General features: G+C 45.7%; 1 protein-coding gene across 2 annotated transcripts in view; it reads left to right on the top strand.

Annotated features, from left to right (window-relative positions):
* RSPO4 (R-spondin 4) overlaps positions 1-22,268 on the top strand; it is a 49,109-nt gene extending 26,841 nt beyond the window's left edge. For both annotated transcript variants that reach the window (XM_058174655.1, XM_058174654.1), the window contains exons 2-5: positions 15,809-15,997; positions 17,779-17,922; positions 19,295-19,480; positions 20,888-22,268. In XM_058174655.1, coding sequence (XP_058030638.1) covers positions 15,809-15,997; positions 17,779-17,922; positions 19,295-19,480; positions 20,888-20,973 — 605 coding nt within the window. In that variant the 3' untranslated portion in view covers positions 20,974-22,268. The remainder of the gene's footprint in view (positions 1-15,808; positions 15,998-17,778; positions 17,923-19,294; positions 19,481-20,887) is intronic.
* The last annotated feature ends 2,029 nt before the right edge of the window (positions 22,269-24,297 follow it).

Here is a 24,297-nt window from a genome sequence, read left to right as displayed (position 1 = left end):
TTGAGCGCATGGCAATAAAGCCAAGTGCTTATTTCAGGGTTCAAAAAAATATAACATGGTATATAGAGACAACTAAATGATAAAAATGATAGATAGATGAGAGAGAGATAGGTAGATAGACAGATAGAAAATAGATAGATAGATGGATGGATGGATGGATGGATGGATGGACGGACGGACGGACAGACAGACAGACAGACAGATAGATATAGATTATAGAAAGGGAGGGAGGGAGGGAGGGAGAGAGATGGCCAGGGAATTCTGGGAATTGAAGTCCACATGTCTTAAAATTGCCAAAGTTGAGAAATACTGAGTTAGTTCAAATTAACGGTCATGTAATTTGTTTGTGGTTTAAATCCTGTCTACAAGGGGAAATTTGTCACTAGTTTCTTCTCCAACTTCACAAAGTAGCTGCCTAAAATGGAAACTCTTGTGACACCAATGAGCATAAAATTTATGGTGCCCAGCACGGAAAATCTGGAACAATTTCTCATCTTGGAAAAACTGTGTACAAGGTCAAAAAGAAAAAAAGTCCACATTCTGGATTCAATAGGGGAACTGTCGGCAAACTTTGTTGAAGAAGACAGTTACATATTGTGGGGAATGTTACAAAAAAGAAAAAAAGAAAAATGCATACTTATACAAGCAGAGAAAGTGTGGCTCCTAGAAAAAATGCAAAATTTATTTTTTGTTCGGGTTTTTTTTTTTTGTTACTGTTGCTTTTAAAAAGAGAAAAAACCCCTTTGATGGAATGAATTTATAGCACAAGGCAGGTCCATAAATTCTGGGAATTAATAAGTCCACCCATTTTGAAGTTCTTAAGGTTGAGAAACCTTGCTTTGGAAAGACAAAATTACAGAACAATAATAGGGTTGGATGGAGGTCTTTTAGTCCATGGAAATTTGCACGTTATATTTTTATAAATATAAAATACATGAATTATACTCAAGGAGCTGCCGTAGAGAAGAAGGGGGCCAACATTCAGAAATAACAGACCTGCCCTTCCCCTACTCCGGGAACTTCATAACAGGAAGATTAAAAGTGAAAGTGAAACAGAAGAAAAGGAAAGGAAGTGGAGAAAAGAGAAAGGAAAGGAAAGGGGGAGGAAGGAAGGAGAAAGGAAGGGGAAGGGAAGGGAAGGGAAGGGACGGGAAGGGAAGGGAAGAGAAGGAAAGGAAAGGAAAGGGGGAGGAAGGAAGGAGAAAGGAAGGAGAAAGGAAGGAAGGAAGGAAGAAGGAGAAAGGAAGGAAGGAAGGGAAGGGAAGGGGAGGAAGGAAGGAGAAAGGAAAGAAAAGGGGGAGGAAAGAAGGAGAAAGGAAAGGAAACGAAAGGAAAGGAAAGGAAAGGAAAGGGGGAGGAAGGAAGGAGAAAGGAAAGGAAAGGAAAGGAAAAACATTCATTATAGTGAAATCTCCATTTAACAAACTTCCTAGAGGACTATAATTGTGACAGAGAACCTGTCTGAACATCTACCTGGAATAACAGACAAGTCCGTTAAAACCAAAATAATTCCAAACAAGAAATTACCCTTGCATTAATTTTGCCTTAATTTTACAGCATTCATGGTGGCTAATATTATTTGCACAATTATGTCAATGCACAAATGAAGTGAATAGCTTGACATCCTTTTGCATTTAACGGACGTTCAGGAACTATGGACATGCCCTTCCCGTACTTGATAAGACCACATGTGGAATACTGCATCCAGTTTCAGTCACTACAATGCAAAAAAGATGTTGAAAGGGTGCAGAGAGGAGCAGCAAAAATGAATTGGGGGCTGGGGGCTAAAATATGCAATGAAGGTTGTGAGAATTGTGTATGTCTAGTTTAATGAAAAGAAGGACTAGGGGAGAGATGATAGCAGTCTTCCAATATCTCAGGGGTTGCCCCAAAGAAGAGGGAGTCAAACTATTCTCCAAAGCACCTGAAGGCAGGACAAGAAGGGCCTCTGGTGGCTCAGCAGACTAAGACAGTCTGTTATTAACATAGCTGCTTGCAATTACTGCAGGTTCAAGCCCCACCAGGCCCAAGGTTGACTCAGCCTTCCATCCTTTATAAGGTAGGTAAAATGAGGACCCAGATTGTTGGGGGCAATAAGTTGACTTTGTATATAAATATACAAATGGATGAAGACTATTGCTTGACATAGTGTAAGCCGCCCTGAGTCTTTGGAGAAGGGCGGGATATAAATTCAAATTTAAAAAAAAAGTAGCAGCAGCAATGGATGGAAACTAATCAAGGAGAGAATATACACAATTATCTTGATATACGCATTGATCTAGACAATAGCTATACACAATTCTCACAAACTAAAAGTAAGGAGAAATTTCCTGACAGTGAGAACAATTAAATCATCTGGATAGATGCAAGGTTTGCTGCTTGAGCAGAGGGTTGGACTAGAAGACCTCCAAGGTCCCTTCCAACTCTGCTATTCTGTAAAGCTGTCGCTGGAAGCTGTACAGCACGAACCATGATGACATCGCATTCTTCACGACACTGCCACAACACCGTTCCAACGTGCGGCTTGTAGCAGATGTCTATGCCTCATAGTCTCCAGCAGATGTGCCGCAGATGTGACTCCCATCCTCCTGGAAGACCAGTTGCATGTTTTGCAACACAGTAACAGAATAACAAAAGAGTTGGAAGGATCATTGGAAACCCTAGACCAGGGATGTCCAAACTTGGCTTCTTGAAGAGTGGTAGACTTCAAGAATTCCCAGAATTCCCCCAGCCAGCAACTCGTTCATATTTATAGCTCATGTTGGCTGGGGAATTCTGGGAGAGAATAGAATAGAATAGAATAGAATTTTATTGGCCAAGTGTGATTGGACACACAAGGAATTTGTCTTGGTGCAAATGCTCTCAGTGTACATAAAAGAAAAGATACGTTCATCAAGGTACAACATTTACAACACAATTGATGGTCAATATATCAATATAAATCATAAGGATTGCCAGCAACAAGTTATAGTCATACAGTCATAAGTGGAAAGAGATGGGTGATGGGAACTCTTCAAGGGGCCAAGTTTGGATACCCCTGCTCTAAGATCATTTCTGTCGTGTCCCACTCCTCCGCTGACGGCTGGGTCAGGGAAATCCGAATCAGGCTTGCCTCTGCAGCTCTGCCCAAAGTCCTAGCAAAGTCCTCAGAGCAGGCAGGAGACCAGTAAGTGACTTCAGCAAGATAAGTTCAACTTTTGCCTGACTCAGAGACTGCCAGAAAGCAGATCCTTTATATAGGCCATGGGGTGTGGCTCCATGACTCAGCACTCATTAAGGCCTGCCCCTCCCTTCCTTCTGTTGCCTCCGCCTCTCCAATCTTCTGATGCGAGGGTCACTCCAATCAGCTGTTGTTGGGAGTAAACCCTCCTCAGGCTCACCTGCTGTAGAGGAGGGGGAGGGGTCTAGCTGCTCCGTTTGCCTGGGCATGGAGTCAGGGCTGGGGCAGGGAGATGCTCCTTCTTCTGCAGTTTGTCTGGGCATGGAGCCAGGACTTGGGCCGGGAGGCATACATTCCTCAGTGTTCGGGAGCAGGTAAGAAGGCCCCGGCTGCTCTGAGGGCGGGCAAGACACAACAATTTCAGACAAATAAATAGTCCAGTCACTTCTTAAAAACTTCCAGTGTTGGATTCATTCACAACTTTGTTCCACTGGTTAATTGTTCTCACGGTCAGGAAATTTCTCCTTAGTTCCAAGTTGCTTCTCTCCTTGCTTCGTTTCCATCTGTTACTTCGTGTCCTGCCTTCAGGTGCTTTGGAGCAGGAGTCCCCAACTTTGGCAACTTTAAGCCTGGTGGTCTTCAACAAAATGCACAGGTACTGGATATGTGGTACCTTGCTCAGTGTGAGAGGGATCTTGGAGTCCTAGTGAACAACCATTTAGATATGAGCCATCCGTGTGCAGCAGCTGCTAAAAAAGCCAACACAGTTCTGGGCTGCATAAACAGAGGGATAGAATCAAGATCACGTGAAGTGTTAGTGCCACTTTATAATGCCTTGGTAAGGCAACACTTGGAATATTGCATTCAGTTTTGGTCGCCACAATGTAAAAAGGATGTTGAGACTAGAAAGAGTGCAGAGAAGAGCAACGAAGATGATTAGGGGACTGGAGGCTAAAACATATGAAGAACGGTTGTAGGAACTGGGTATGTCTAGTTTAATGAAAAGAAGGACTAGGGGAGACATGATAGCTGTGTTCCAATATCTCAGGGGCTGCCACAAAGAAGAGGGAGTCAAGCTATTCTCCAAAGCACCTGAGGGTAGAACAAGAAGCAATGGGTGGAAACTAATCTTTGTTGAGACTCTAGAAAGAGTGCAGAGAAGAGCAACGAAGATGATGAGGGGATTGGAGGCTAAAACATATGAAGAACGGTTGCAGGAACTGGGAATGTCTAGTTTAATGAAGAGAAGGACTAGGGGAGACATGATAGCAGTCTTCCAATATCTCAGGGGTTGCCACAAAGAAGAGGGAGTCAAACTATTCTCCAAAACACCTGAGAGTAGAACAAGAAGCAATCGATGGAAACTGATCAAGGAGAGAAGCAACTTAGAACTAAGGAGAAATTTCCTGACGGTTAGAACAATCAATCAGTGGAACAACTTGCCTGCAGAAGTTTTAAATGCTCCAACACTGGAAATTTTTAAGAAAATGTTGGATAGCCATTTGTCTGAAATGGTGTAGGGTTTCCTGCCTGGGCAGGGGGTTGGACTAGAAGACCTCCAAGGTCCCTTCCAACTCTGATATTATTATTATTATTATTATTATTATTATTATTATTATTATTATTATTATTATTATTATTATTACTCCCAGAATTCCCCAGCTAGCTTTGCTGGCTGGGGGATTCTGGGAGTTGAAGTCCTCCAGGTTTAAAGTTGCCAAGGTTGGAGACCCCTGCTTTGGAGAATAGTTTTTTTTTAAAGAAGAGATTGGACAACCACTTGTCTAAAATGGTATAGGGTTGCCTGCTTGGGCAGATGGTTGGATTAGAAGACCTGCAAGGCAGTGGTGAAATCTGAACCGGTTTACTAACAGTTCGCTGGCTGTGCGTGCTAATGCAGTCTGTTATTAACAGCAGCTGCCTGCAATTACTGCAGGTTCAAGTCCCACCAGGCCCAAGGTTGACTCAGCCTTCCATCCTTTATAAGGTAGGTAAAATGAGGACCCAGATTGTTGGGGGCAATAAGTTGATTTTGTATATAAATGTACAAATAGAATGAAGACTATTGCTTGACATAGTGTAAGCCGCCCTGAGTCTTCGGAGAAGGGCGGGATATAAATGCAAATTAAAAAAAAATACACACAGAGTGCGCACCATGCACCAAATGCAAGGTGTGCGCCCGCCCGCACAGTACACACCAAAAAGAGGCATGGGGTAAGTAGAACAGCGCACCCGGTGTGTGTGTGTGTGATCAGTTGTGGTGCGTGATCTTTTAAAAGCATATTTTACCTATTGTAAAAAAAAAAATGCTTTTAAAAGTAAAAAAAAAGGCTCTGACAATCAGAACTCAGCTTTTTTTTTACCTTTTAAAAGCATTTTTTAAAAAAGAAGTGGCAAGCGGGGAAGCAAGCAACCGGGCATTGGGTAGGCATGGGCAGGGGGGGGGGCAGGAATTTTTGTTACCGGTTCTCCAAGCCACCCGCTGCCGTTGCTACTGGATCGGTTGATCCGGTCCGAACCGGGAGCATTTCACCCCTGCTCCAAGGTCTCTTCCAACCCTATTATTCCGTTATTATTATATATGTGCACACCCTACTGAATTCCACTGGTGCAATCTTGGAAAAGACCTTTAATAGTGCATCCAGTTTTAGTCATCATTATTACAAAAAAGAGGTTGAGACTTTGGAAAAAGTGCAGAGAAGAGCAACTAAGATGATTAAAGGGCCTGGAGGCTAAAACATACAAAAAACAGTTTCAGGAACTGGGTATGGTCAGTCTAGAGAAAAGAAGGACCAGGGCAATAGTGGGATTCAAACCCTGGTGCTACCGGTTTGCTATCCTGGACATAAATATCCTGGACATAAACTGTTTCAAATCCTACCCTCAAAACGACGCTATAGAGCCCTGCACATCAGAACAACTAGACACAAGAACAGTTTTTTCCCGAAGGCCATCACTCTGCTAAACAAATAATTCCCTCAACACTGTCAGACTATTTACTGAATCTGCACTACTATTAATCTACTCATCGTTCCCATCACCAATCTCTTTCCACTTATGACTGCAACTTTGTTGCTGGTAATCCTTATGATTTATATTGATATATTGACCATCATTTGTGTTGTAAATGTTGTACCTTGATGAACGTATCTTTTCTTTTATGCAAACTGAGAGCATATGCACCAAGACAAATTCCTTGTGTGTCCAATCACACTTGGCCAATAAAAAATTCTATTCTATTCTATTCTATTCTATTCTATTCTATTCTATTCTATTCTATTCTATTCTGTTCTATTCTATTGGTAGCGTGTGAGCACACGGAGCTTCTGCACATACGCAGAGCGTTTTTGATGACGTTTGGGCGGGTGGGTGGAGCCTCCTGCTGCCGCCACTACCAGCTTGCCCAAACTGGGGCGAACTGGGAGCGAGGCACAACTGGACCAGGGGTGACATGATAGCAATCTTCCAGGATTTGAGGGGCTGCCACAAAGAAAATGGGGACAACTTATTTTCCAAAGAAGGCAGGACAAGAAGCAATGGATGGAAACTAATCAAGGGGAGAAAGAACCTGGAATTAAGGAGAAACTTCCTAACAGCGAGGACAATTAACCAGTGGAACAGCTTGCCACCAGAAGTTGTGGGTGCTCCATCACTGGAGGGTTTTTTAAGAAAAGGCTGGGCAGGCACTGGTCTGAAATGGTATATAGGGCCTCCTGGTTGAGCAGTGGGTTGGACTAGAAGACCTCCAAGGTCCCTTCCAGCTCTATTCTGATTTGGGGGGAGGGAACCCCACAGAGGCTGCAAACATGACTCAGACAGAGCAGACCAATCGAAGAATTATTTACCCACTAGAAAACTTTGAAAGGCTCGTTTGATGCAACCCAGTAGCTTTTTAAACAACTTACTAGAATGTGAAGTTTGCCAGGGACAGTGAATTGTTGAGACATCCTTCAAGGACTGCAAAATTGGCTATTTTTTTTTCTTCTTTAACCACCCACGAGGGCGAAAGCTTCAGGCACCGAAAAGTCTTGGACTAATAGGAGTGAACCCGTTTCCTTTTCTCATTGGGTGAGGTTCCTGTTGATCGCACGGTCGGTTATAATTTGGTTTAATTCACTCGGAGGAGGCTAATTGTGAAGATGAGCTATTAGTCTTGAGCAGACCACGTAATACAAAGTGGCGCCGTGTCACCTTATCGCACCCCCACTTCCTTTCCCCACTCCCCAACCACCACTCCGAATTTCCATGGGTTGGTTCTAGGGAAGACACCCCATTGTTTAATTAGGACAATGGGTCTTGCAAAGAATTAGCCGTGGTTCGGTTTTCCACGAAAACATTCCAAGGTTGTTTCTTTGAATTCCCACCGCAACGTAGATTGTACCCAGCTCGGGCTGCAAGGAAAGATGGTACTTCAGAATTCGCGAGAAGTAGGTGGACTTCAACTCCCAGAATTCCCCATCCAGCCTTAGCAATTATAAGATCAGCTCCCAGAATTCCCCAAACAGCCTTAGCAACTATAAGAAGTGTGGACTTCAACTTCCAGAATTCCCCAGCCAGCATGCCGGAAATCGAAGTCCAAGGATCTTCATATTGCCAAACTTGAAAAACGCTGTTGTAAACCAGTATTTCTCAACCTTGGCAACTTAAGATGGGTGGACTTCAACTCCCAGAACTCCCCATCCAGCCTTAGCAACTATAAGATCAACTCCCAGAATTCCCCATCCAGCCTTAGCAATTATAAGATCAACTCCCAGAATTCCCCAGGCTTAGCAAATATAAGGTGTGGACTTCAATTCCCAGAATTCCCCAATCAGCTTTAGCAACTATAAGATCAACTCCCAGAATTCCCCAGCCTTAGCAACTATAAGGTGGGGACTTCAATTCCCAAAATTCCCCAATCAGCTTTAGCAACTATAAGATCAACTCCCAGAATTCCCCAGCCTTAGCAAATAGAAGGTGGGGACTTCAATTCCCAAAATTCCCCAATCAGCTTTAGCAACTATAAGATCAACTCTCAGAATTCCCCAGCCTTAGCAAATATAAGGTGGGGACTTCAATTCCCAAAATTCCCCAATCAGCTTTAGCAACTATAAGATCAACTCCCAGAATTCCCCAGCCTTAGCAACTATAAGATATTTTGACTTCAACTCCCAGAATTCCCCAGCCTTAGCAAATATAAGGTGTGGACTTCAATTCCCAGAATTCCCCAATCAGCTTTAGCAACTATAAGAGCAACTCCCAGAATTCCCCAGCCTTAGCAACTATATTTTGACTTCAACTCCCAGAATTCCGCATCCAACCTTAGCAACTATAAGATCAACTCCCAGAATTCCCCATCCAGCCTTAGCAACTATAAGATCAACTCCCAGAATTCCCCAGCCTTAGCAAATAGAAGGTGGGGACTTCAATTCCCAAAATTCCCCAATCAGCTTTAGCAACTATAAGATCAACTCCCAGAATTCCCCAGCCTTAGCAACTATAAGGTGGGGACTTCAATTCCCAAAATTCCCCAATCAGCTTTAGCAACTATAAGATCAACTCCCAGAATTCCCCAGCCTTAGCAACTATAAGGTGGGGACTTCAATTCCCAAAATTCCCCAATCAGCTTTAGCAACTATAAGATCAACTCCCAGAATTCCCCAGCCTTAGCAACTATAAGGTGGGGACTTCAATTCCCAAAATTCCCCAATCAGCTTTAGCAACTATAAGATCAACTCCCAGAATTCCCCAGCCTTAGCAACTATAAGGTGGGGACTTCAATTCCCAAAATTCCCCAATCAGCTTTAGCAACTATAAGATCAACTCCCAGAATTCCCCAGCCTTAGCAACTATAAGATATTTTGACTTCAACTCCCAGAATTCCCCAGCCAGCATGCTGGGAAATGCAGTCCACCCATCTTCAAGTTGCCAGACTTGAAAAACACTCTTCTAAACCAGTCTTCTCTCAACTTCGGCAACTGAAGAGGGGTGAACTTCAACTCCCAGAATTCCCCAGCAGGCCTCGGGCGTTGTAGTCCATCCATTGTTAAAGTTGCCAACATTGAAAACAAAACCGATCTAAATATATTGTTTGCAATTTCTTGGGCGCTGCCTCTCTGAGGGGGTTTGCATCTTCAGTAGGCTGTTTTGTTCCGAAGCAATATCTCCACCCCAGATAATAACAATAATTTAATAATAATAAAACAAACAAACAAACAAACCCAGGGATTGGGCATCAAATGGAATTTTTTTGCATGAGGAAATAAGGGGCCGTCTTTGCCTTAATCTCTGGGTCACAGACTCTTGGCAGCTGCCAGAAAACCGTGGAAATCTGTTCTTTTATGGTTTCCACATGCTGTACCACGCATTATTTTCTCCTGTCTAATTTCTCTGTCTAATGTTGCATCTATCAAAAACAAGACGCCTGCAAAATGTGTAATTGTTGTCATGCAAAGTTTGGGTTTCTTTCTTTCTTTTTTTTTTTGCAATTTACGGATATATATTTTTTTCCTAGACAATTGTTATTTTATTTTATTTTTTATTTGCATTTATACCCCGCCCTTCTCCGAAGACTCAGGGCGGCTTACACTATGTCAAGCAATAGTCTTCATCCATTTGTATATTATATACAAAGTCAGCTTTTATTGCCCCCAACAATCTGGGTCCTCATTTTACCTACCTTATTATAAAGGATGGAAGGCTGAGTCAACCTTGGGCCTGGTGGGGCTTGAACCTGCAGTAATTGCAGGCAGCTGCTGTTAATAACAGACTTAGTCTGTTGAGCCACCAGAGGCCCTTCTTTCCTCCCTTTCTTCTTCCTTCCTTCCCTCCTTCCTTCCTTCCCTCCCTCCCTCCCTCCTTCTTTCCTCCCTCCTCTTTCTTCTTCCTTCCTTCCTCCCTCCTCTCTGTCTCCTTCCTTCCTTCCTTTCCTCCTTCCTTCCCTCCCTCCTTCCTCCCTCCTCTTTCTTCTTCCTTCCTTCTTTCCCTCCTTCCTTCCTTCCTTCCCTCCCTCCCTCCTTCTTCTTTTTTATTTATTTGCATTTACATCCCGCCCTTCTCCGAAGACTCAGGGCGACTTACACTGTGTCAAGCAATAGTCTTCATCCATTTGTATATTATATATAAAGTCAATTTATTGCCCCCAACAATCTGGGTCCTCATTTTACCTACCTTATAAAGGATGGAAGGCTGAGTCAACCTTGGGCCTGGTGGGACTTGAACCTGCAGTAATTGCAGGCAGCTGCTGGGGTTTTTTTTCCCCCTATCCCCTTTTTCGGATGGATATTACTCAACTTACGACCACAACGGAGCCGAAAATTTAGGTTGTTAAGTGAGACAGTGGTTCGGCGAGTTTTGACCCACTTTGCGACCTTCCTTGCCGGGTTTGCTGAGTGAATTATTTATTTATTTTATTTATTTATTATTCGAATTTATATACCGCCCTATCTCCCAAAGGACTCAGGGCGGTTCACAGGCATATAAAACATCCATGTACAAATTAAAATAATCCTTAAAAAACTTATTCTAACGCCCAAATTATTAAAAAATAGAAATATAAATATAAAATATAAATATTAAAACCAATTTAAAACCCCTATAAATTTAAAATCTAAGCCAGTCCTGCACAGATGAATAAATGTGTCTTGAGCTCGCGACGGAAGGTCCGGAGGTCCGGAAGTTGACGGAGTCCTGGGGGGAGTTCGTTCCAGAGGGTGGGAGCCCTCACAGAGAAGGCCCTTCCCCTGGGTGTCGCCAGTCGGACTGCCTGGCGGACGGCACCCTAAGGAGTCCCTCCCTGTGAGAGCGCACGGGTCGGTGGGAGGCAGTCGGTGGCAGCAGGCGGTCCCGTAAATAGCCCGGCCCTATGCCATGGAGCGCTTTAAAGATGGTCACCAAGACCTTGAAGCGCACCCGGAAGGCCACAGGCAGCCAGTGCAGCCTGCGCAGGATAGGTGTCACTCGGGAGCCACGAGGGGCTCCCTCTATCACCCGCGCAGCCGCATTCTGGACTAACTGCAGCCTCCGGATGCCCTTCAAGGTCACTTAGTCGCACGGTTGTTAAGTGAATCTGGTTTCCTCATTGGCTGTGGAAGGTCACATGAGTCCGGGGACACTGCAACCCGTCATAAATACGAGACAGTTGCCAAGCGCCTGAATGTAAGTCACGTGACGCTGCAATGGTCGTAAGTGTGAAAAATGGTCATATGTCGCTTTCTTCAGTGGCGCTGCAACTTGGAACGGTCACTAAATGAAGCGTTGTAAGTCGAGGACTATGTGTATTTATATACAACTTCAAGGCTAAATTATACGCAGGTAGTCCTTGACTTATGACCACAATTGTAAATAACAGTGTGTTCATCCATTGTAACGATGAATGGTCGCTAACAGAGGTGGGTTTCAGCGGGTTTTGACCAGTTCTGGAGAACCGGTAGCGGAAATTTTGAGTAGTTCAGAGAACCGGTAGTAAAAATTCTGACCGGCCCCGCCCACATCTATTCTCTGCCTCCGAGTCCCAGCTGATTGGGAGGAAATGGGGATTTTGCAGTATCCTTCCCTTGGAGTGGGGTGGGAATGGAGATTTTGCAATATCCTTCCCCTGGAGTGGGGAGGGAATGGAGATTTTACCGTATCCTTCCCCTGCCACGCCCACCAAGCCACATCTACAGAACCGGTAGTAAAAAAAAAATTCCCGGCAAATTTTTTTTTAAATTTTCCATAATAATTCCCACAATTTGACCAGTGTACAGTACAATCACTTATCCAACAATCGATCCTATACTCAGATTACCGTATATACTCGAATATAAGCCGATCCGAGTATAAGCCGAGGTCCCCAATTTTACCCCAAAAAACTGGGGTAAACTGGGGACTCGAGTATAAGCCGAGGGTGGGAAATGAGGCAGCTACCGGTCGGGGAAACCCTCCCTCCCTCAGCCAAGAAGGCTGGCGGCTCCCCCGCCCCGCCATCTCACTGCACCGGCAGGGCTTCCCCGCGCTAATGCAAAAGCCCGCCAAGTTTGCGCCATCCGGTATAATGTGAAAAAAAGAAGAAAAAAAAAAAACTCGAGTATAAGCCGTATATACTCGAGTATAAGCCGAGGGGACGTTTTTCAGCACAAAAAACGTGCTGAAAAACTCGGCTTATACTCGAGTATATACGGTATGCTCAATCAGGACTGCTCAACCGCCACTCCCTTCCTTAATCCTTTCTACCCTTCTCATCCTTCTTCTACTTTCCCCACCATCCTCCTCCTCGCTTTCCTAGTTCCCCTCCTCTTCCCCACTTCTCACTACCATCCTTTCTAACCCTCTATCTTCCCCTCCTTCTTCTCCTCCTATCCTTTCTTCTCTCTCCCTTCTTTCCTACCTACCCACCTGCCTACCTACTTTCTTCCTTCTTTACTCCTCTTTCCTTACCCTTTCCCTTCGGGAGTGGTTACCGAGCAGCCCCGACTTTACACCATTCCAACTTGTTTAATTCTACCATTATGCACGAATCAAGAAGAGGGCCGTGAAAATATTTGCAGATCCCTCGCATCCTGGACATAAACTGTTTCAACTCCTACCCTCAAAACGACGCTATAGAGCACTGCACACCAGAACAACTAGACACAAGAACAGTTTTTTCCCGAAGGCCATCACTCTGCTAAACAAATAATTCCCTCAACACTGTCAGACTATTTACTGAATCTGCACTACTATTAATCGTTTCATAGTTCCCATCACCAATCTCTTTCCACTTATGACTGTATGACTATAACTTGTTGCTGGCAATCCTTATGATTTATATTGATATATTGATCATCAATTGTGTTGTAAATGTTGTACCTTGATGAACGTATCTTTTCTTTTATGTACACTGAGAGCATATGCACCAAGACAAATTCCTTGTGTGTCCAATCACACTTGGCCAATAAAATTCTATTCTATTCTATTCTATTCTATTCTATTCTATTCTATTCTATTCTATTCTATTCTATTCTATTCTATTCTATTCTATTCCTGTACAATGGCAATCAATCAATTTATAATCTTCCCCTTCCCCCCCCATTTCCCCCCTCCTCCCCCCCCCCGAGACTTCCCAGAACAAAATTTTTTGAAACCCACCACTGGTTGCTAAGCCACCGAAAAAAAGTGACTTATGACCGTTTTTCATACTTAACGACCATTGCGTCATCTCCAAGGATCATGTGATCAAAATTCAGATGCTTGATGACCGGTTCCTATTTATGACGTTTGTGGTGTCCTGGGGGAGGGGGGTGTGTCATTTGATCCCCTTCTGACCAGCAAAGTCAGTGGTGACATGCAGCCGGCTCAGGACGGTTCGGGCAAACCGGTGATGCCGGCCTGCAGGAGGGCCTGCCCAGCCTCGCCCCAGCTGTCCTATTTGGCCACGTTTTCTAAGCCACGTACAAGCCACGCGTGCAAGCAAAGTGCGTGCGCAGAAGACTGGGCGCCTGCGCAAAAGGTGCACGCTCACATTTTCGGTGTGCGGCGAACCGGTGGTAGAATGACATAAAACCCACCTCTGAGCAAAGTCAACCTTGGGGAAACCAGATTTGCTTCACAACTGTGTGGCTCCCTGAACAGTGACAGTGGTTCATTTAACGATGGTGGTCATAAAAGTGGGGGGGGAAGCTCACTTAACAACTGTCTTGCTTAGCGATGGAAATGTTCGGCTCAATTCTGATCATTGAGAACTATTTGTATTTGCACCCCTCTTGTTCTCCTTCCGTATCATGCTCACTGTCTCCATCCTCCTCCGTCTATTTACAGAAGAGCAACAAAGATGATGAGGGGACTGGAGGCTAAAACATATGAAGAACGGTTGCAGGAACTGGGCGTGTCTAGTTTAATGAAAAGGAGGACTAGGGGAGACATGCTCCATGGCATAGGGCCGGTGTCGTGTCCCACTCCTCCGCTGACAGCCAGGTCAGGGAAATCCGAATCAGGCGTGCCTCTGCAGCTCTGCCCAAAGTCCTAGCAAAGTCCTCAGAGCAGGCAGGAGACCAGTAAGTGACTTCAGCAAGATAAGTTCGACTTTGCCTGACTCAGAGACTGCCAGAAAGCAGATCCTTTATATAGGCCATGGGGTGTGGCTCCATGACTCAGCACTCATTAAGGCCTGCCCCTCCCTTCCTTCTGTTGCCTCCGCCTATCCAGTCTTCTGATACGAGGGTCACTCCAATCAGCAGCTGTTGGAAATAAACCTTCCTCAGGCTCACATGCTGTGGAGGAGGGGGAGGGGTCTAGCTGCTCCGTTTGCCTGGGCATGGAGTCAGGGCTGGGGCCGGGAGGTGCTCCTTCTTCTGCAGTTTGTCTGGGCATGGAGCCAGGACTGGGGCCGGGAGGCATACATTCCTCCGTGTTCAGGAGCAGATAAGAAGGCCCCGGCTGCTCTGAGGGCGGGCAAGACACAACAGCCGGGCTACTTACGGGACCGTCTGCTGCCACCCATTGCCTCCCACCGACCTGTGCGCTCTCACAGGGAGGGACTCCTCAGGGTGCCGTCGGCCAGGCAGTGCCGACTGGCGACACCCAGGGGAACGGCCTTCTCTGTGGGGACTCCCACCCTCTGGAACGAGCTTCCCCCAGGACTTAGTCAACTTCCTGACTTTCGGACCTTCCGCCGCGAGCTTAAGACACATCTATTCATTTGCGCAGGACTGGACTAGGGTTTTAAATTTTTAAATGTCTAAATTTTAGAATTGGTTTTAAATTGGGTTTTATTATTTATATGTCTATTTTAAATATTTGGCCTTTATAATAAGTTTTTTAGATGAATGTTTTACTTTGTATATTTATGTGTTTTTTATATGGCTGTACCTAGGGAGATAGGCAGGTATAAAAGTACGAAAAATAAAAAAATAAAAAAATAAATGATAGCAGCGCTCCAATATCTCAGGGGCTGCCCCAAAGAAGAGGGAGTCAAACTATTCTCCAAAGCACTTGAAGGCAGGACAAGAAGCAATGAGTAGAAACTAATCAAGGAGAGAAGCAACTTAGAACTAAGGAGAAATTTCCTGACAGTGAGGACAATTAACCGACTTGCCTCCAGAAGTTGTGAATGCTCCATCGCTGGAGGTATTTTAAGAAGAGTTTAGGCAGCCTTTTGTCTGAAATGGTGTAGAAAAGAAACAAAAAGAAAAGAAAAGAAAAGAATGCAATGCAATACAATACAATAACAGAGTTGGAAGGGACCTTGGAGGTCTTCTAGTCCAACCTCCTGCTTAGGCAGGGAACCCTACACCACTTCAGACAAATAGTTATCTAATCTCTTCTTAAAAACTTCCAGTGTTGGAGCATTCACAACTTCTGCAGGCAAGTCGTTCCACTTATTGATTGTTCTAACTGTCAGGAAATTTCTCCTTAGTTCTAGGTTGCTTCTCTCCTTGATTAGTTTCCACCCATTGCTTCTTGTTCTACTCTCAGGTGCTTTGGAGAATAGCTTGACCCCCTCTTCTTTGGGGCAGCCCCTGAGATATTGGAACACTGCTATCATGTCTCCCCTGGTCCTTCTTTTCATCAAACTAGACATACCCAGTTCCTGCAACCGTTCTTCATATGTTTTAGCCTCCAATCAAGCAGGGTTTCCTGCTTGAGCAGGTGGTTGAGCTAGATGACCTCCGAGGCCCCTTCCAACTCTGTTATTCTGTTCTTTTCTTTCAGTGAGTCCTGCCATGTTTGAGAACTGCACCGGTTGTGTTATGTGCTCCGAAGACAACGGCTGTGTCTCCTGCCAGCAGCGCCTCTTCCTCCTCATCTGGAGGGATGGGATCCGGCAGTACGGGGCCTGTGTCCACGCCTGCCCACTGGGCTACTACGGGCAGCGAAACCTGGAAGTCAACCGATGCATGAGTAGGTAGCCTACTCGTGTGGGAAACGAATTCTCGGAGGAGTTGCGAGCGTGTGAGCAAAATAGAAACATACCAGCATAAGGAATGCGTGCAATTTGGGGCAACCTCAAACATCCTCAGTTTATCTGATTTCTTTTTCATTTATTCAAAAAAATCAAACTAGAAAATTCAAAGAAAAAAAAAGTTACCAAGGCAAAATCAAACTAGGCAAAATATTTGAAAAAGAGGTGCATTTTTTTTTTAAAAAAAAGATAAAAACACATATACATGTAAGATAAAATAACCTTTATTGTCACTTCTGATCTGGACCCATCCTGGATGGATCAGAGATAAGCAGCTAAGACAGGACTAGAATTTCCAGTCTCCTGGTGATTGGCCCAAGGTCACCAGATTAGTTTTTGTATCTAAAGCGGGACTAGAACTCACTGTCTCCTGTGACTGGCCCAAAGGCAGGCAGCCAGCTTTCATACCTAAGGTGGAACTAGAATTCCCAGTCTCCTGGTGATTGGCCCAAAGTCACCCAGCCAATTTTGTGCCTAAGGTGGAACTAGAACTCCCAGTCTCCTGGTGATTGGCCCAAAGTCTCCCGAATAGCTTTTGTATCTAAAACAGGACTAGAACTGACCTAAGGTTGAACTAGAATTCCCAGTCTTCTGGTGATTGGCCCAAAGTTACCCGACTAGCTTTTGTATCTAAAGCAGGACTAGAACTCACCTAAGGTTGAACTAGAATTCCCAGTCTTCTGGTGATTGGCCCAAAGTCACCCGACTAGCTTTTGTATCTAAAGCAGGACTAGAACTCACCTAAGGTGGAACTAGAATTCCCAGTCTCCTGGTGATTGGCCCAAATTTACCCAGCCGGCTTTCATACCTAAGGTGGGACTAGAACTCCCTGTCTCCTGACGATTGGCCCGGAGAATCACTCAGCTGATTTGATAGCTAAGGCGGGACTAGAACTCCCAGTCTCCCAATGATTGACTCAAAGTCATCCAGCCAAACTAGCGGCCCCCTGCTTTGTAGCCTGGTGTTTTAACCGCTAGACCAAACTGGCTCTCTGATGGATTGACTCCATTTCGGTCGTAAGCTGAGGACTCACTGTATCGGCATGCCAGGAATCATGAGGAGTTAAACTCGGCTTAAAGGCAATGTTGTGACTCCGGCCCTCGAGCCTGTTCCCATGGAGGAGAGTGACTCAGAAAGTGAGGGAGAGGAGCCAGCAAGGCCTCCCCCGCCAGGGCCCTCCTTGCTGACACCGCCCCAAGTTCCAGCTGCAGGCCAGGAGGAGGAGCTGACAAGGCCTCCCTCTTCCGCACCCTCCTCCTCCTCCCTGGCAACGCCTCAAGTCCCAGCTGCTGCTGATCAATCCTGGATTGATCCGAGGCAGCGGCGAAGAGATAAGCGTGCGCAGCAGAGGAAGAGGTATGGCAGGCTGAGAGATTGCTGAGTCACTGAGCCACACCCCACAGGGTATAAAAGTGGGTGGAGCTGCCATGTGGCCCTTGTGACGGACAAAAAAGCTACCAAGGGTGCACTGCAGCTCGGTTGTTGGCGGGTTAAAGGACTTGGTCAGTGAGTTTTTGGCAACGGATCTTGGACATGAGATAACGGACTCAGAACTCGGCAGGCCTCTGCACGGTCACTGCCAAGTATTTCCTCAACTGAAGAAAATCAGGTCTGTAGCAAATAAAAAGACTGGGAGACACGCGTCTTTGCGTTTGCTCTGTGAAGTGGGGACGGGGACAGAACAGGCGGCCTTCGCTAACGCGGAACCTCTTCGTTCTAGAATGCCGGTCGCCCAACTGCGAGAGCTGTTTCAGCAAAGACTTTTGCATGAAATGCCAAGAGCGCTCCTACCTGCACAAGGGGAGATGCTTAAACACCTGTCCCCCCAACACCATGGCCTGGCACAGCACCCGGGAATGCCAAGGTAAGCCAAGCTGCAGGAGGGAGGGGCCCCCCACGCCCCCACCCCCGCTTCCCCATGGTATCCTGGAAGGGGAATTCTGAACAACCTGGTGCAAAAAAAGCAGCGTTGACTTGACTCTGGTCCACAAGCTGGAATTGGGATCCAAAAGTGGCTCGGCTTATGCCCTGTGTCAGAGAACAACCTTCTCTGAGCTTGGTGGTTTTCTTGCGGGCATTTCATGACTGCGCTGATGATGTTACCTAGTTTGGTAATGAAATGTCAGAAAGTAAACCACCAAGCTCCGAGAGGACTAAGGACTCAGTCCTCCTCCTCCCCCCTCCTCCTCCTTGCCTTCTCTTCCTTCAACATCATTCTGCAAACACCTTTCCTTTCAAACACAGATGATGTTACCTAGTTGGGTCATGAAATGTCTTTAAGAAAACAACCAAGAGAGCACCAAGAATCCACAGTCCTCCTCCTCCCTCCTCCTCCTCTCCAGGAGCCCCACTCCCTGCTAGCACTGATAATGTTCCCAAGTAAGGTTATGAAACATTGGCAAGAAAACCATCAAACTCAGACAGTACCAAGCCCCTTACAGTCCTCCTTCTCCTCCTCTTCCTCCTCTCTCTCCTCTCTCTCTCTCTCCTAGTACTGATGATGCTCTATAGTTGGGTAATTAAACAACTGCAAGAAACTGCAAGTTCAGAAAACATGAAGGATCACCCTCCTCCTCCTCCTCCTTCTCTTTCTCCTCCTCCTCCTCCTCCTCCTCTTCCTCCTCCTCCTCCTCCTCCTCCTCCTCCTCCCCCTCCTCTTCCTCCCCCTCCTCCTCCTCTTCCTCCTCCTCCTCCTCCTCCTCCTCCTCCTCTTCCTCCTCCTCCTCCTCCTCCCTCCTCCTCCTCCTCCTCCTCCTCTTCCTCCTCCTCCTCCTCTTCCTCCTCTCCTCCTCCTCCTCCTCCTCCTCCTCCTCCTTCTCTTTCTCCTCCTCCTCCTCCTCCACAAAGCCCTGCTCCTTTTAGCCCTGATGATGTTCCCTAGTTTGATCATGAACGTCCTGCCTCCTCCTCCTCCTCCCCTCCTCCTCCTTTGGCCTGACAAAGTTCTAGTCCTGATTGCGTCTCACTACCCTCTTCCCTTCTCTCCTCCTCCTCCTCCTCCTCCCCCTCCCCCTCCTCCTCCTTCTCTTTCTCCCCCCTCCTCCTCCTCCTCCACAAAGCCCTGCTCCTTTTTAGCCCTGATGATGTTCCCTAGTTTGATCATGAAACGTCTGCAGGAAAACCACCCAGCTCAGGGAGCACCAAGGACCCCACAGTTTGGCAGCTGACAAAGTTCTAGTCCTGATTGCGTCTCACTACCCTCTTCCCTTCTCTCCCCCCACCTCCCCCGCCCCCAGAAAACTGCGAGGCAGCCCCCTGGAGCAATTGGAGCCCCTGCACCAACCAAGGGCGGATGTGTGGGCGCAAGTGGGGCTCAGAGATCCGAGTTCGGGAGACCCTCCGGAGCGGGAAGGATGAGGCAGCCCTTTGTCCAGTGCTGTCCGAGTCCCGGAATTGTCGGCTGAAGAGACATTGTCCTGGAGGTAAGATTTGGAGACCAGGCTGCGTGATTGGAATCCCACCCTGGGCTGTCCTTACAAAAGGTCCTTTGGTCTTGTCAGCCTTATCAGGTAAACCGGACTGGAAATCTAGCCAGGTAAGCTAAGCCTACAAGTAGTCGTCGCCTTCTAACCACAATTAAGCCCAGCATTTCTGTTGCTAAGTGAGACATTTGTTATGTGAGTTTTGCCCCATTTAACAATCTTACTTAGCACTTAGCAATATTACATAGACTTATATACTGCTTCATAGTGCTTTACAGCCTGCTCTGAGTCAGTATCTTGCCCCCAACAATCGGGGTCCTCATTTTACCCACCTCAGTAAGATGGAAGGCTGAGTTGACCTTGAGATGGTCAGGATTGAACTCCTGGCAGTGGGCAGAGTTAAAGCAAAGATGGATAGATAGATAGATAGATAGATAGATAGATAGATAGATAGATAGATAGATAGGTAGATACTTAGATAGATATGGTTGGTTGGTTGGTTGGTTGGTTGGTTGGTTGGTTGGTTGGATGGATAGATGGATGGATGGATGGATGGATAGGTAGGTAGGGGGAGAGAGAGAGAGAGAGATGGTAGGTTGGTTGGATGGATGGATGGATGGATGGATGGATGGATGATAGATAGATAGATAGATAGATAGATATGGTTGGTTGGTTGGATGGATGGATAGAGATAGGTAGATAGATAGATAGATACTTAGATACATAGATATGGTTGGTTGGTTGGTTGGTTGGTTGGTTGGTTGGTTGGTTGGTTGGTTGGTTGGTTGGTTGGTTGGTTGGTTGGTTGGTTGGATGGATAGATGGATGGATGGATAGGTAGATAGGTAGGTAGGTAGATAGATAGATAGATAGATAGATAGATAGATAGATAGATAGATAGATAGATAGATAGATATGGTTGGTTGGATGGATGGATAAAGATAGATAGATAGATAGACAGATAGATACGATTGGTTGGTTGGTTGGTTGGATAGATGGATGAATGGATGGATAGACAGACAGACAGATAGATAGATGATGGATGATAGAGAGAAAGGGAGGGAGAGAGGGAGGGAGAGGGAGAGAGATGATAGATATAACATTTCAGAAGCCATCAAGCTGGTTCTGCAAAATTTGCTAAAGTTGAGTCCACTTTTCTCACTCCCTGCCCTGACAATATCCTGGAGCAACCCCACCCCCACCCCCGCCACCAAAAAAATCTAATGGGCTGGTGTTGAAAAGAGAGTTGAAAACAAGATGTGGATGGAAGTGGGAGGTTGTTCTTTTTGGCGGAGGGAGAAAATGTTTTGCTTGCTCATAGCAAACGAGGGCTTCCCCAGCTAAAGATTTCACACTTCAGTAAGGAAGTAATCTGACTCCGGTTCTTCTTTGTTTGTCGCTTTGCAGAGAAGAATGAAAACATGAGGAGGAACAAGAAGGAAAGGCAGGAGAGGAGGAGGAAGAAAAAAATAGATGCCTTCAAGGTCACTTAATGAACTTCAGACCGAGGGGGTTTGCCCTGGAGGTGGTCATCAACACCCAATGAAGTCCATCAAGGAGCTCCATCACTGGCCAAATAAAAAAAAAATTAGGATGGTTTCTATCTCTTTCTTTCTGCCTTTCAAGGTCCCTGCTCTTCAGTTCCTGGATTCTCCTCTGAGCTTCTCCACCATGAAGGTTCATGGTGCCTCTTGACCTTCTCTCCAGCGTGGTTGGACAACAGAAGGTGGAAGATAGATCCCATGCACCATCTTTCCATATCGGTGTCTGAAGCATCATCTCCCTACCTTTCAGGATCCATCCACCTCTCCGTCTCAGCACCTTTGACTTTATGAAAACCAGAACATCGCCACCCTAGGAACCACCAAGGAACCCAAATAAAGAAGGGACTAACTCTTGCTCTTTGACCTGCTATGGAAGAGGGGAATGATGGACCATCCAGAAGAGCTGAAGACCACACAGAGAGTCCTATCTAAAAGACCCCGAGAGATGGAGATCTGGTGGGAAGGCAAGATCTCATCTAGCTTTCTCCTGGTTCTTCCTCCACCTCCCCTTAGAAGTGTTTTCCTGAAAACCCTTTCTCAGTGTTATTCATTCTAGAAACAGAATCGATTGTCCAACGAACATGAGTTTAAGAGAAAGGAAGAATCAAAATGGGATTTAGATGTTGTCCCCATATTTTTCCTCACTCAAGAGGTTGAGACGATTGGGGTCATGGGCAACCAACCTATCTATGCTTCTCCACGGAGAAGACAGACCATGTTTTCTTCCCAAGATAGAAGCGAAGCAAACTTTGGCACTGTCTCTAGAGGCAAACTAGACCTCTTGACCGTGGGGAAAATTTTCAGAAATTGGTTCGCTGTTGGACAAAACTGACTACTGGGGATCGGAACGGACTTATTTTAATTGAGAAATTCATGGGATCACTTTAGAAAAAAAACGAGCCAGGATTTAATGCTTCCAACAGACAGGCCTACGGTGTCCTATCAGCTCCAGAAAATAAACAGAAACTTTCATTGTCTAAGAACCTCCCAGCGACAACTTTCCGACGTCAACCGGACCATCGGCCAATCCTTGTAGGCCGAACGAGTTGATCCTTTCTGCTTTCTGGATGCGTTGTCTTCCCATCGCCAGATCTCGTCCGTGCTTCCTCCAGCAAAAGTTGAAATTGGCCACAGTGAGGATGGGACACCTTGATCCAACCTTAAAATGGAGAATGACACACTTGGAGCGACCTAGAACAGGGGTCTCCAACCTTGGCAACTTTAAGACTTGTGGACTTCAACTCCCAGAATTCCCCAGGCTGGAGAATTCTGGGAGTTGAAGTCCACAAGTCTTAAAAGTTGCCAAGGTTGGAGACCCCTGACCTAGAAGGCCTTCAGCTCAAGCTAACTATAACAATCAGTTTTCAAGCCATGCTAGGTTCTTGGAGGCCAAAACATTTGAAGAACCGTTGCAGGAATTGGGTCTGGCTACTCTAGAGAAAAGAAGGGCTAGGGGGGACATGATAGCAGTATCCCAGTATTTGAGGGGCTGCCCCAAAGAGGAGGGGAGTCAACTTATTTTCCAAAGCAACTGAAGGTAAGTCGAGAAGCAACGGATGGAAACGGATCGAGGAGAGAAGCAACCTGGACTGAAGGAGAAACTCCTTCACAGTGAGAGCAATCAACCCGTGGGACTGCTTGCCACCAGAAGTTGTGGGTGCTCCATTACTGGAGGTTTTTGAGAAGAGATTCGACAGCCGCTTGTCTGAAATGGTTGAGCAGGGGGTCGGACTAGAAGACCTTCAAGGTCCCTTCCTGCTCTGCCTTTCTGTTGTTCTGTTCTTTCAACTTTTTGCACGGATATATTTGTGCACTGCTTCCAATATGTTGGGGTAAGAAATACCAGAACAAAAACAAGAAAAGTTGTGTGTTTTGTTTTGTTTTAATCAAAGCAGGGGTCTCCAACCTTGGTCCCTTTAAGACTTGTGGACTTCAACTCCCAGAGTCCCTCAGCCAGCAAAGCTGGCTGAGGAACTCTGGGAGTTGAAGTCCACAAGTCTTAAAGGGACCAAGGTTGGAGACCCCTGTATCAAAGGATTCAAATATGACATTTGTATTTAAGTTTTACTTAAATTTACTGCTCCAAAATCCTAAAATTTGTTTTCTAAACGAACCCATGGCTGTGAGGGTTGCACAGCTAATCCTTGACTTACAACCGTGGGTTTACTGACCATACGAAGTGACAACGGCAACGAAGAAAAGTCTCTTACGACCGGTCCTCGCACTTATGACCATCCCACATTCCTCAGCATCACGCAATCACAATTTGGGCACTTGGCAAACAGCACGTATTAATAAAGGTCACATGATCACCATGTGTGAACTTCCCGACGGCTTTTGACACGCGAAGTCAACGGGAAAGCCAGATCCACTGAAGGACCGCACGATCCACTTAACAACCGCGGGAGAAAAAGATGGTGAAATTCAGCATGAATTACTTACACAAGGTTGTAAGTCAAGGACTGCCCGTATGCAGTTGGAATAATGCTTGTTGGGTATAATCCTTGCGGAATTTTTCTTCGGATTGTTCTCACTGAAATAATTGAAAAGATATGTCTGCAGGTAATTTACTCCTGAGTAAATATGCACTGTAAATCTATAATTCCCCCCCTCCCCCCGCATCAAGCTACAAATTTCTGATAGGTTTCTTTATTTTGGGATGAAGGAGAGAGTGACACGTTCTTATTTCTATAAATAAATAGATTTTATATATATTATAGAGAATTTATTTCTAGAACGACAACGTATTTAAAGAAAATCCTTCATATCTTTTTAAAATATATATATTTTGGGGGTGGGGGAAACTTTCGTTAAAACGAAACGTTGTAAATAGCCCTTGGGGTCTCAGACGGACTGCATCAGATCTTTTATTTTGCTTTGATTTTTAGCAGAAAAGTGGGGTTTTTTTTCCTGTAGACTTTTTAATTAATGGCCACGGGGAGGCGCCAAAGAGCCGATTTTTAATCGTCTTTAAAAATCCGCCTTTCCAAATCCGTCTTCCTGCAGATAGATTGGGATCATCACAGAACCCATCCTCCCCAGCCGGTACAAGAACCACACCATCCAGTGAACCCCCAGCTGAATTAGAAGGTGCGAAGGCCAGGCAGGAAGGAGTGAAACGCTGTGTATTTTGTGTGTATGTGTGTGTGTGTGTTGTACTCCATTGCAAAGCAGGGTAACCGTTGGGTTTGTTCAGTATTCAATAAAGACCTCTGTTTAAAAACCTCACACTTTTGTCTTGTGTGCGTGGCAGGTCCTCACACATTGGCCAGG

The sequence above is a fragment of the Ahaetulla prasina genome, chromosome 3 (genome assembly GCF_028640845.1).
Source record: "Ahaetulla prasina isolate Xishuangbanna chromosome 3, ASM2864084v1, whole genome shotgun sequence".
NCBI classification, from domain to species: domain Eukaryota; kingdom Metazoa; phylum Chordata; class Lepidosauria; order Squamata; family Colubridae; genus Ahaetulla; species Ahaetulla prasina.
The sequence above is the reverse complement of the archived record's forward strand: the minus strand, read 5'-3'. Positions and strand labels throughout refer to the sequence as shown.